This window comes from Fulmarus glacialis, unplaced genomic scaffold, assembly GCF_000690835.1.
Source record: "Fulmarus glacialis isolate BGI_N327 unplaced genomic scaffold, ASM69083v1 scaffold12310, whole genome shotgun sequence".
Lineage (NCBI taxonomy): Eukaryota > Metazoa > Chordata > Aves > Procellariiformes > Procellariidae > Fulmarus > Fulmarus glacialis.
In genome coordinates, this window is record NW_009185836.1 from 1 (window position 1) to 13,111 (window position 13,111).

The 13,111-nt window shown below is 39.1% G+C and overlaps 1 protein-coding gene across 1 annotated transcript; it reads left to right on the top strand.

Annotated features, from left to right (window-relative positions):
• Positions 1-3,134: 3,134 nt before the first annotated feature.
• RAB39A (RAB39A, member RAS oncogene family) lies at positions 3,135-4,080 on the top strand (the record flags this gene model as incomplete). The annotated part of the gene is made up of 1 exon (XM_009580401.1): positions 3,135-4,080. A coding segment is annotated over one exon (427 nt), but the record flags the coding sequence as incomplete, so codon positions are not given.
• Between the last annotated feature and the right edge of the window lie 9,031 nt (positions 4,081-13,111).

Sequence of the window (13,111 nt, forward strand, 5' to 3'; positions counted from 1 at the left end):
ACAGACTGCTCCAGTGTGAGACCCCCCCACGGGGTCACAAGTCTGCCAGCAAACCTGGTCCAGCGTGGGATCCTCTCTCCACGGGGCCAAAGGTCCTGCCAGGAGCCTGCTCCAGCACAGGCTTCCCACGGGGTCACAGCCTCCTTTGGGCATCCACCTGCTCCAGGGTGGGGTCCTCCATGGGCTGCAGGTGGATATCTGCTCCACCGTTAACCTCCATGGGCTGCAGGGGAACAGCCTGCCTCACCATGGTCTTCACCATGGGCTGCAGGGGAATGTCTGCTCTGGCATCTGGAGCACCTCCTGCCCCCTCCTTCTTCACTGACCTTGGTGTCTGCAGAGTTGTTCCTCTCACATACTCTCACTTCTCTCTCCAGCTGCTGTCGTGCAGCAGGTTTTTCCCCCTTCTTAAATACGTTATCCCAGAGGTGCTAACCCCGTCGCTGATGGGCTCGGCCTTGGCCAGCAGCGGGGCTGTCTTGGAGCCGGCTGGCATTGGCTCTGTCGGACATGGGGGAAGCTTCTGGCAGCTTCTCACAGAAGCCACCCCTGTAGCCCCCCGCTACCAAAACCTGGCCACGCAAACCCAATACAACCCACCACATTGACGTGCCCAGACATTTTTCCCAGTTGATGGCCTAAACTTTTTGCTTCAAAATTTTGTCTTATTTGTCAGGAATACTTTGTTTTAAAATATAACTGCAAATAATAACTCACCTTAATAGTAAAACTATTCAAATATTTGTGGACCGTATTTTAACAAACATCATCCTTTTCTCAGATGTTAGACAATCACGTAACATGATATCATGTGTCATATGTATCTTTAAAACTCTTTGTGTTACTTTTTTCCTTTTGTTACTGTTTTCTAAAGCCTCTCTAGTACATCAACCTTTTTTTGGTAATGAGAAAACTAATTTCAAATTATAATACCAAAAATACAGGAAAAACGACTGCTGTCTCTCCCATATATTCACCCAGTTTTTCTGATGTACAGCCCAAAGTTACAGATGCTTTTTAATCATCTCCGTTACAGGCAATACATACACATAATTAAATATAATGGCTTAGCTCATCAGCTAGTGTAAATTAGCATATCTCAGCAGAAGTGAGTTACAACAGATGAGGGTACTGACTGCTGTGTGTAAGCACCCAATAACACATGGAGGGCTGTTTTTCAGTACTCCAGTTCATAGATACATGATATAACATTGTTCTATATAGAAATCCTTGGTAAATGACTGCACTTCCAATACTAACCTACTTTCTTCCCTGGCTAATGCATTTCTTTGGCATAACTGTTTTCAAGATTTTTTTTAATGCAAATAGGTCATATTAGCTTCCACTTCTCCAAATTGAATCCCATTTTTGTCATCCACTTTCACTCTTTCTAGAACCACTTGAATTATTTTAATGTACTCTTTTGTGTTTACAACTGCTCTACAGCAAAAAAAATGCTTGAGAAAACCTGAAACAGATCTTTATGGCACCTTTATTTAATACTTCACAAAATGTGACACCCCTCATTTACGGTCTTAAATAATTTTGCAAAACCATGTGTCATTTTTCATATCCAGGCTATTTGAATTAATCTGAGGGTAAGATCCTGTTGTCTTCACATTCAAACTGTTCAGAGAGACACTCCATGGACTCTATTGCTGGGCACGTAGAAAAGATCTTTCTAAACATTAGGTCAAACAATGCCTCCCTGTTATCTAAATAAAACCATTTCAAATGCTCTTTGCTGTGGCTAAATTAATTTAGATATGCCAAGAAACCTAAGCCTTATCTAGCTCTGCACTTACCTATCTGTAATATGACTACTGCTGCTAATTATACGTCTAAGTTCAAATTGTTATAAAACACTATATGAAATGCAATGAACTGAAAATCAAAGGGAACTACTGTTATGGAAAGATACATTACTGTGTACAGTTCATCCTGATTCCAAAAGTTTTGAGGCTGCATCCTCCTCATAATCATAAGATAAAATTGAATTAATTCTTGGCTAAATTATCATTTCAAATAATGACTGTTAATAGAGATGGTGCATCTCCTTTCAGTTGGAGAATACTTACATATACACTAGCTATATATTTATGCTAGTAACAAGTGCTTGCGTTCACTCCTTGGTAGGCTGTCACTTCCTTTAAAATGTCTCTTCTCACCTTCTCCATCCTCCCCTATTGCTCATGATTAGAGACTTACAATCGTTTTTTAGCCCCTGTATCTTTCTCTCTCTCTCTCTCTACATTCTAACAAACATTTTTTCTTCTTCTAGAGCATATTAAAAATCTTTTCAACCAGAGGAAGGGTTTCCTTCTTCCAAAATTCCTTCTAGTGAATGCTCTGGAATGTAGAGGGCTCAAAAGTAGAAAATATCTGTTGCCGGTCCTGGAAGTCTCATGCCAAAAAAGAGTAAATGCAATTACAAAGAGCTTTTGAACTTCTGTGTGAGAGAGGTGCTGGAGGTAAAAGCGTTCCTTGCCGATGCTGTTACAAGTGTGTGTTTGCCCCACGCAGTTACTTTTGGTCAGTTTTGGTTAGGGAGTTTCCTTTCTTAGTCTGTTACCTGTTGACTTCTGCAAGCAAAACCAATTATGATTATCTGTACAAATTTTTCTATCAAAGAATTTTTCTGCAAGGAATACAAAAGGATACGCTTGTACATTGGCAAGCTTAGGCGCCAGGTTTCTTGACATCTGCCTGCATATTTCAGTTTGAACTAACTGATTAGAACAAAGCGAAGTGCATGTTTGTATAAAACTGAAGGACTCAGACTTTAACACCAACAAGTATTTGACAAATAAATATATATATTTTATTCTGTGAACATGTGCCACAGTTTGCTAATAAGGAGTGCTTTGCAGAATAATTCAGGATTCAAAATTTGCACTAGAGATGTTGGCTTTAAGAATGTTTAGAAAGTGAGTTTTGAATGTAAGAAAAAAATGAAAAAGGAACATTGTTGTGTGTAGAAGGTAAATTAATAAATTCCAATTAGTTTCAAAAAAGCAAAGATATTTCATAAAACTTACAGTAGATAAAAAAACATTGCCACATGGAAAAGTAATCTATTTATGAATAAAGCAAAAATGTATTTTAATTTTCCTTTTTCTTTTTTTCCTTCACAGATCAATAACACGCTCTTATTATCGCAATTCTGTGGGTGGCTTACTAGTGTTTGACATCACAAATCGACGATCCTTTGAACATGTGAAAGACTGGCTAGAAGAAGCAAAAATGCATGTGCAGCCCTTTCAGATTGTATTCCTATTAGTAGGACATAAATGTGACTTAGTGTCACAGCGTGAGGTTACAAGAGAAGAAGCTGAAAAACTGTCATCTGACTGTGGTATGAAATATATAGAAACTTCAGCAAAAGATGCCACGAATGTTGAAGAGTCCTTTACAATTCTTACACGAGACATCTATGAACTTGTAAAAAAAGGAGAAATCTCAATACAAGATGGATGGGAAGGTGTCAAGAGCGGCTTTGTTCCAAATGTTGTACATTCATCAGAAGAAGCCGTAAAGCCCAGAGGACAGTGCATCTGCTGAATTTGTAGCATGCCAAAGAGCACGTCGGGTGTTCAGAAGATGATGCCAACCTAAATAACAGAATAATAATTTTGAAACAATATTAGATCATGACATAACTGAATCATAGAACGGTAATTTGTTTTTGTATCCTTCTGTCTAGGTCATAACTTCATAAAACTTTAAGTGCTTTTTTTCTTTTCAGAGTACAATAACTTTGTGTGGTCTTCAGGAAAAGAAATTATATATTGCTAAAGGAAGAACGAATCCTGTAGCAAGACACTGAGAAAGCGCAATAATCATTCTGACAACATCCTCTCTTGGGCTTTGTATTTTGAATACTGTTTAAAATCAAGGCTTGCTAGGTGAGGATCAGATGAGCTCATTACTTTTGTTCATCCTGCCTTAGTTTTGGACAAGAAAATATTATACCTTGTACTTTTTTAGCGTGATTCTTCACTCAAGTGCAGGGTTGCTAATGGCCGTTAAAGTTTAGAATGCTGTAGAATTTCATAATAAATATAACCCTAAAGAAAGCAAGCTGAAAGGTTGCTCCAATAGCAAACACTTTTGATATGACTATGAATACAAGCCTTACTAAAGCAAAAGAATGTTTTAGAAAAGATGATTTATTTGTATACAAAAATGGGGAATAGAAGCAATGAAATTTATTATTAAATATTTTCTGAATTGCCAATGAAACTAAATGTAACATCACATACGATCCAGCTGTTACTTGACTTGTATACAAAACAAATTTCCCAGTCACTGGAGTTACATTTTGGAGGCCGGATCCTCAGCTGGGTAATTATCATAGCCACACTGATGCCTAGGGAATTATGTTAATTTACACAAACAAATTCCATATTAGCTTTAAAAAATAAATCTACTTCTAACTAGAAGTAAAAATAAAAAGTGCTGCAACCCATGGGGACCCAGGCCTTAAGTTTGAATAGAGCAAGGATTGTTTTATTCTCAGCCAGAAAATGTTAAACTGTTGTCTAAAAAATGAAGGTTTTAAAACCAAAACTGTTACGAATAGAGTGTTTGGAGAGGAGAGTATTTCTAAAATAATGCTTGGCTACAGAGAGCAAAGTTGGAGTACCCCTGTTCTAAGAAAGCAACACATACTAGCTTTTAATAACAATAATAATAGGAGAAATCTGTGATCATGTAGCATTTTACTGAGCTTGAGGTCATCTTCCTGCTCCTCTGAATATAACACACACTAGCTTTACGCAAACTATGCCCTATATGTCTAGCACTTAAATACCAAATAAGTCTGCTTCTATTTTATCGTAGTAGTACAACAAGATGACTTGATCTCCAGAGTTGATAAGCATCTACAATTTATTTGGGCATACTACCGAACATCAAGCCAGTTATCTTTATATAAAGGTGTGTTATTTTGTTAAAATTCTCCATTTTCAACACCAGGCAACAAGTCTATCTAATCTAACTTTTTTCTTCAACAAACATATAATTGTTTTTCCCTCAGGTTACTTTTAGGTCCTTTTACAATCCTTTTGTAAATATTCCATAGTATAGAGACAGGTTGGTTGTTTCCAGTTATTTTATTTATTTAGGGCCACTAAAATTATTGACTTCAAAGGAAATGGAAAGGTTAATTTTTTCAATAGCCTGAGTCTCACTTGCACTGAGGCACAGTTACACTGTCATAGAAGGATACAGAGGCCTTAATATAAACAGGAATCAGCCTTAATTCATTAGCAATTAAAACAACTAGTTAGTTAATTCTAGTCTCAGCTTGCCACAAAGTAATTGCTGTGAGCCTGATTCTCTGTTAAACTACATATATTAGTTGTTTACACCAAATCAATTTTGATATGAGGGCATTTTAGGCCCTCTTTACATAAATGTAAGTGACTACAGATGCCAAAAGGCAGTGCAGGATCAGGCTGTGTGCATTTGGCACCGATTCCCCTGTGATATTAGGCCCACGTTGTGTATCTCAGAAGATCTCTTAGTTGTTTAAGAGGACAGAATGGGGCAATGAATAAATTGGTGGCTGGGGAATAAACAGACCCAAAGTCTACCACTGGTTCACTGTGTGTTTCTGAGCAAGACATTTACGTTTTCTGTACCTCACCTTCTGTATCTCAAAAATAGAGATGATCGTTCTTCCTCGAATTCACAAAGACTGCTGAGACCCAATCTGACTGTATGATCTGCAGTCTGGACTCTTTTCTTTGTGTGCTACCTGTTGTAGAGTGTTTAGCACCATGGGATGTGGATACTGGTTTCTTCTGCCATACCAAAAAAAAAAATTAAAAATATGAAAACAGCTTTATAAGTACCAGGTATTGCTCTTACTATGAATCTACATTTCATTACACATTTCGTTACTTTCAGGTTTAAATCATTTGTCTTTTCTTCCTGAATACTCTGGAGCCAGTGAGCTTTTCATTCTGTATGAAAAAAATCGGGTGTGTTGGGGGGGAAGGGACTGGGAGAAGAGGGTAGTGGAGGGGAGGTATGCACAGAGAAATAAACAATCATCAGAACAGAGCCTTAATGATCTCTGCTGTCAATGTTGTACACGTAGTGTCACGTCTATTACACTGTGAATAGAGCTTTTAACCAGATTAAGCTCTGTAAGGAACTGGTACTGTCAATGCAACTAGAGGAGACGTTCACTGCATTTTAAAGTACTGTGCACATAGTTGTCTTATTTGTAATTCCTAAAAACGTAGATTAACGTGTACATTCAAACATTGTCTATCTTGATGATATATTAAACCACTAGTGTACCTTCTCACTACACACTTGCAGTTAATAGAAATGTCTGATAAATAGATGATTTGCTGAAATAACTCATTCTGTTTTCAGATGCTTTGCAGTACAGTATATAAGTAATGGCTTGAATAGGCTGTAGAACGGATTATAGTTCAGTGCATCTATATTCTTTTTTTCTCCCAAGGAAGGGCAAATATGACGCTTACTATTGATACCAGAATGAAATTTCCAGAAATTACAGAAATTAGAGAAATCTCATTTGGCAGCCAAATTAATAAGTAGAAATTCTTTATTAAGAAAACCCCACAACTTTTGCAAATTAAGGTTCGGTAAATCCCAGTTAGGAAAAGGAAAAGCTGTTGAAATAGTAAACAGTTTGTATTTGGATTCATAGGCCTGGCAAATGAATGGATATGAAGCATTGTTTTGGAATCCTAAAATGTTTAAATTTTCATTGCTTTTATTTTAAGTTTGATAAAGAAGAATAAAAACTTTCCTCTACTTACTTAAATATTTTACACATGAATTCTTCAGATATTTTGGCTTGCTTATAATTGCATCTGTCCTGTGTAAGAAGCAGAACCTAGCCGCACACCCTAGGAATCAACCAAAGAAAAAAATTTGAGGTAGCATACGTTCATACTATTCATTTATGCCTTCGGTATGGAATAGACTTGCCAATCTAACTTCAAGCTAGATGACTCAATTCCTGGTGACTGTCCTGTGCTCACAGAAAATAATACAGGCTTGACTGAGCACCCAAGTACACTGCAGTTGCTCTGTGTCCACAGCCAATTACTGGCACCCAAGCTGCCTCACTTAAAGCAAAGACAGGTGGATGCATCATGCTCACAGATACGTCAGTCTCAGTGTTTCAGCTCCCTTATAGAATACATGCTTCATTGCCCTCTTTTTACATAATTATTATCCAGGGAGAGCGCTTTTCCCCCAGCTGTGGACCCCAGCACATGACATCAGCTCCTCCAAGCCTCCACCCTTGCCTTCCGCCCAGAGCTGGCACAGCAATCTCAGCAGCCTTTATTCAGCCTTGGAGAGAAAGAAGGAGGGCTGAGGGTTTGTTTTCTACATGGGCATGGAACCATACCACAAACATGCTGGACTGTTTAAGAAATCTTTAAATATCAAAACACAACTGTCAATAGCAAACATTTGCATTGCTCATTTCTCAGTGTCCAAAGACAATCTTTTAAGTAAGTGAATGAAATTAAAAGAGGAATCTGTAAAATATATATCTCTCTAAAAAGCCTAATGGATAGGATTGCACAAAAAAATAAACAGATTCTAAAAAAAAAAGTCCAAGTATTTGTGTAATGATCCTTCGCTCTAGTACCTAACTGTATGCGGTAGCACCTACGATGCCTAGGTTTCTTAAGGATAAAGATGGTGTCATTGAATGTATTTAAAACTAGAAGAATTCAACCAAAAATTCATCTGCCTGATCCTCAGAGGAAAAAAATGACCATATCTCATGAATGCATGTATACTTATTTTGCTGCTCATTTCTAGTAGTAATTTTTTTGGGTTTAGTGCTATGTTGCATGAGGCTCCCCTCTGAAAACCGACTACCTACATATGCTGTCATTTTACTCAGCAATATTTCTTCCTCTGCGAAGCGAATACAGCTGTGGAAAAGCTGAATTTTACTTTGAGTATAGCAGAATTGTTTATCACGTTTCAATGAAAGTGCAAATCTGATGAAAGTAATGCGACTGAAGATGTGCCGGTTGAGCATAATATAAAGACTATGAAGTTGTACAGGTTCCTGAAGACAATTTGCCTTGCATAATAGTTAATTAGTAGGAGTGTGGCATACGTGCAAAGAAAACTAAGTTGGTTCTATGAACCCAAAAATATTTTGCTAAGCAGCACTTCTGGCGTGGAAGAGCCAGCTCTATAGGCACAGGACTCCATAGAGAAATCATTTTTCTTCATAGAGTTGCTGCTCCCACAAGCAACCAGTGGAACAGCAAACACACAGCTAAAATGCTTCCAGGAAAAGAACTTGATAGCACAAATCCTCCAAAACATACACACTGTGGGCTTTTTACTTCGGGGGAGACAGGGAACAGTTGTTCGGCAGCCAACACCACCATAGCACTTGCATGGCATCTCCTCCCGTGACTGCCCCTCGCCCACAGAGGTCAGACAGGAACGGGGAGTAGCAGGCTCTTTATATAGGGGTAGGTGAATCTTCATTTAAACTCAAATTGAGGAATCCAAAATCCCAATCCCAAGCTGCTAGAATGGATCACCATCTTCGAAAGTATTTCATTCGCTCATTTCTCAGAGAAAGTCACGTTTTAGGCTAGCTACTCAGGGATGGGCACTCAGCGTGTAATCTGCTGAGAGACTACTACTCTGGGGGAGCCGTGCTGTAAACCAGCTGACACCAACCTTCAGCAGCCTCCCAGGCTACAAGGGCAGCCCAAACTAAGAATAACCCTGATTACCTTCACAGGCTGCTAAAGGCCCACCTTGCAGCTAAAGAGCTTCTAAAGAAATTTAAGAGTGGAAGTAACAAAAAGAAAATGTATGCATTTTGAATAAAATTAATGATTAGGTAAACAAGCTGAAGTTTCAGCTATAGTTCAATTACTGTGATTCCTCATTGCTGCGGCTTCAAATCTGCTTGTGTGCAAACTGATTTTTCCTGCTCCATGAAAATTGTGGAGGGACAGACTGAGCCTCCTGTAGCAATAAACTCAGTCACCAGGGAAATGAATGCACAAGATGGAAAGGAAGACACAGATCATTTCTTCCATCCCTGCACAGCCCCAGGGGAGCAGTGAGACTAACCACTGCCAGAGCCCTTAAGATCCTACAGGAATTTCCATCACTGTTATGGGACTTACAGGATGAAGGAAAGTGCCAAAGACCCAGAGTCGGCACAGAGATCATAGAATCATAGAATGGTTTGGGTTGGAAGGGACCTTTAAAGGTTATCTAGTCCAAGCCCCCTGCAATGAGCAGAGACAGAGGGTTGCTCAGAGCCCCGTCCAACCTGACCTTGAATGTTTCCAGGGATGGGGCATCCACCACCTCTCTGGGCAACCTGTGCCAGTGTTTCACCACCCTCATTGTAAAAAATTTCTTCCATATATCTAGTCTAAATCTACCCTCTTTTAGTTTAAAACCATTCCCCCTTGTCCTGTCGCAACAGGCCCTGCTAAAAAGTTTGTCCCCATCTTTCCTATAAGCCCCCTTTAAGTCGTGAAAGGCTGCAATAAGGTCTCCCCGAAGCCTTCTCTTCTCCAGGCTGAACAGAGATGCAGACTATTGACTCTCCAACTCCAGCAGCTCCCTAAGGATCGGGAGGGCTAATCCCTAATTCTGTGGGACAGCTGCCCGAGAGGAACTATAAGTATGCCGGCACTACATCTACGTTGCAGGCTTCTTCCCCTTTCACCTTCTCCCCTGCGTGGTTTCTTTGCAGGAAGGGACTGCCAGAAGCCGTATTTGGCACCAAGGTCTGACAGTGAGCAGGGCGACAGTTTAAAATGTTAGTGGTAGTTGCTAAGTATTAAGGTACTAACACTGAGGGGAGGAATTGTGGAAAATATTTCAGTCATAATCTTAGTAATAAAAACCTTGCAGGGCTGGCACTGCTCTGCAGCACTTTCGAGAATTGTCCGTTTTGGTTAAGTTTTCAATGCCAAGCAAATAGTTTAGCTGTTTAGTCATAATTTATATTACTTTGCTATTTTAAAATAATTACTGCTTATTATTCAGGGGAAAAGGCCTCCTCTGTGCAGATCATTTTTCTCATTTCCCTGACATATAGCTGGTGTTACATGCATTAAAAGAGCAAGCTATGCCAGGACATAAGTTTTGAAGACTTAAGTCTCAATTCCGGTCAGTCAGACCATTGAAATTCACAGTAACACTGTTCATTTTATTGGGATTTTTCTCTGCCCAGTTCTCTGTGGAAAACAGAGTCTGATTCTCAGAGAAACTTTTAAAGCAAAAGAGAGAAAAAGCTTACTGAGCACTGAAAAAGAGCTGCATATGTGAACAAGTGTCAGAAAAGCAGAACATGAAATTGTAATTTTTCATGTTGTATCCTCTTTCACTCTACCATGCTTCGCAGACCAACTATAACTCCCTGAGTATACAGAGTGAATGGAACAGTAAATTTCCAGCTGTTCGAAAAAGGCTAGGAGAGGAAAAATTAGATCGGATGTAATTCCCCCCCGTGGTTCTCTGCAACTCTGTGCCTGGGCATGGAACAATGGCCACACTTTGCCCAACGCAAGCCACGTGCTTCTCCACGTCCCAGGAGGAATTCGGCCTCAGCAAAAACCCTCCTGCAGGTTCTGCCTGCAAACAGTCGCTCTGCACCACCCCACGTCATCCTCAGTGTAACTCAGGGCAAAAAGTGCAAAGTTTTCCAGCAAGGAAACTGCGAGGGAATAGCACTGTTGTCTAAAAATACATCAGAGAAGAATAAACATCAGGGAGAGAGAAGTTATTTAAGCTAAAGGACAATGTTGGCGTAAGAACAAACAGGTCATCCTGAGATGCACAGGATAGGCGGTTCTGGCGATGCTAAGATACCAAAATCTTAAACAACTTTAAGCGAAAGCAACAGTAATCTTTACTCCCCCACACAGGCAATTTCTCCAGAACATTATTGTTATTAACTGAAAGGGTGACATGAAACCCAGATAGTAAGCACCAGAAATAAAAGTGTTTGTTTTTTTGTTGAAATAGAAACAAATATAGAAGCTATTTCATGTGAAAAGTTTGGTCACTGATGGTCCTTCTTTTTGCAGCTACAGGTAGGTGTCCGTGTCCTTGCCCTTTTAAAAGGATTGTCTTCAGAGACTCTCATGGCATGGTTTGTGCATAGGGTCATCGTGACTGTCCACGGCAGTGATAAACAAGGCTTTCCCACTGAAGGAAAAAACGTAAGTTTTAGTATCCCTACTGAATATATCTAGTTCGATTGAAGAGGAGTCTACAACTGACTAATCAACCATCAAATGCTTTTTTTCCATCATGGACTAAGTGAAGATTAGAAGAAACTATGTATGTCTTATTTGTACCATGTGTTTCAGGACATTAGAATAGAACATAGCAGGGCATACTTCTCTCTGACGCAACTCATTCAAAGCCAACAGATTTGTGCCTGGAATCAATTCACTCCGAGACATGTAGGTATTAATTTCACTGATCATCCAAATCTTAATGAGCTGTTGCTTGCAAATCAGTTTGAACCCATGGACAGCTCTGGTATTAAGTGTCATTCACTTTGTCTTTTATAATCCATGCAAAGGATATAAAACTGTAGGCCAATGTAGTACCATATACTAATCAATAATTAATATCTTCATTACCATCAGAATTTAGTAATAGTCCATTTGCAACAGAATTAAAGCAAACAAAATAAGATCATGTAACACTGTGTACTTTCAAAGCACCCTGAAGTGGTACTAAAATACCGCAAAACCTTGAGGCTCATAGACGTCTTCCCAGAAAATTAGTGCACAGATCTTCAGAAAAAAATTACAGTCATTATGTAAGCCATGCAAAATGACATGCACGTTATTTTTAATATCAGTAAAAAGTACCGTGTCCCAGGCTACTGGGTACCTAAGGATACTTAGAACACACAAGACCATGGAAGCTACTCAGATACTGCTGCATCCTTGTGTACTCTTACATTTTTGTGGCAACGTTTGGTAGGTTTGCATGAAAAATGCAAATATAGAGAAATCCATCATTTCAAAACAGTATTTTAAAACACAGCCCCACTTCATTTAGCTTAAATGCTGGCTAAGCAAAATTTGCAATTATAACATTCTAATGATTTGCACTGTGATTTTGTACTCTAAGCTTTGCATCGAAGTGAACTGATATTAAGTTCTCTATAGTTAATTTATTTTCTGGCTGAATGATGTCTACATTATTTCTCAAAAGCAGTTTAAAAACATCACTGAATTGTGGCATTAATAGCAAGCATATATTAAAAAAAATCAATAGACACAATAGAAATTGAAAAGAACAAAAAATCTCAAATAATTGGAAATAATCACTTTTTAAAACGGTTTGGGGGAAAAAGGATAAATCAGTTCACGGAGCAGTGGCTCCCCGAAATGACTGCCTCCATATCACAGTCTACAGAATATTTGCCTGTATCTCAGCTTCTCTGGTACTTACATACCTGTAACGTAATATGCAGACTGTGGAGGCGGAGTGACTGGTGCACAAATATGCAATACACACATTTTACTGACCCTGCTGGAGGCCTCGTAACTTCAGCACTGTTGTAGAATATATATGCAATGGACAGCAGGTAATACAATTTGATCTATATTGCATAATTATATACTATACATACAACTGTATAAGTGCATGTGTTATATGTGCAATGAATACTGTATACTTAAATATTTATAGTATAGAATACACAATATCTGATAACGGCAAAGAAAAAAATTGTAGACTAATTGAAGCATTCAGAAGCTGGAAACTTTGTCAAAATAGGTAATTATTCAGTACCTCCTTTTTACTTGTCAGTTAAGAGAAGGCCTGAATACGGCTGTCTTAATTTATTAGGCTAATAAGGCTGCAGGCCATATTTAGTCAGCATTATCAACACTTGCATAGCGTAGATTTGTGAGTATTTTATTACACCTTTCCTAGCACTTCAGGGTCCCAATGTTCTATAACATGAATTTATCTCCAAATCATGTCCCTCGCCCAACGCCCCAGGAAAGGCGACGGGAGCACTGTCATCCCCCGCGGCGGCTGGCGCGGCCGTCCACGCAGGGGACGTGCCGCAGGCCAGGCT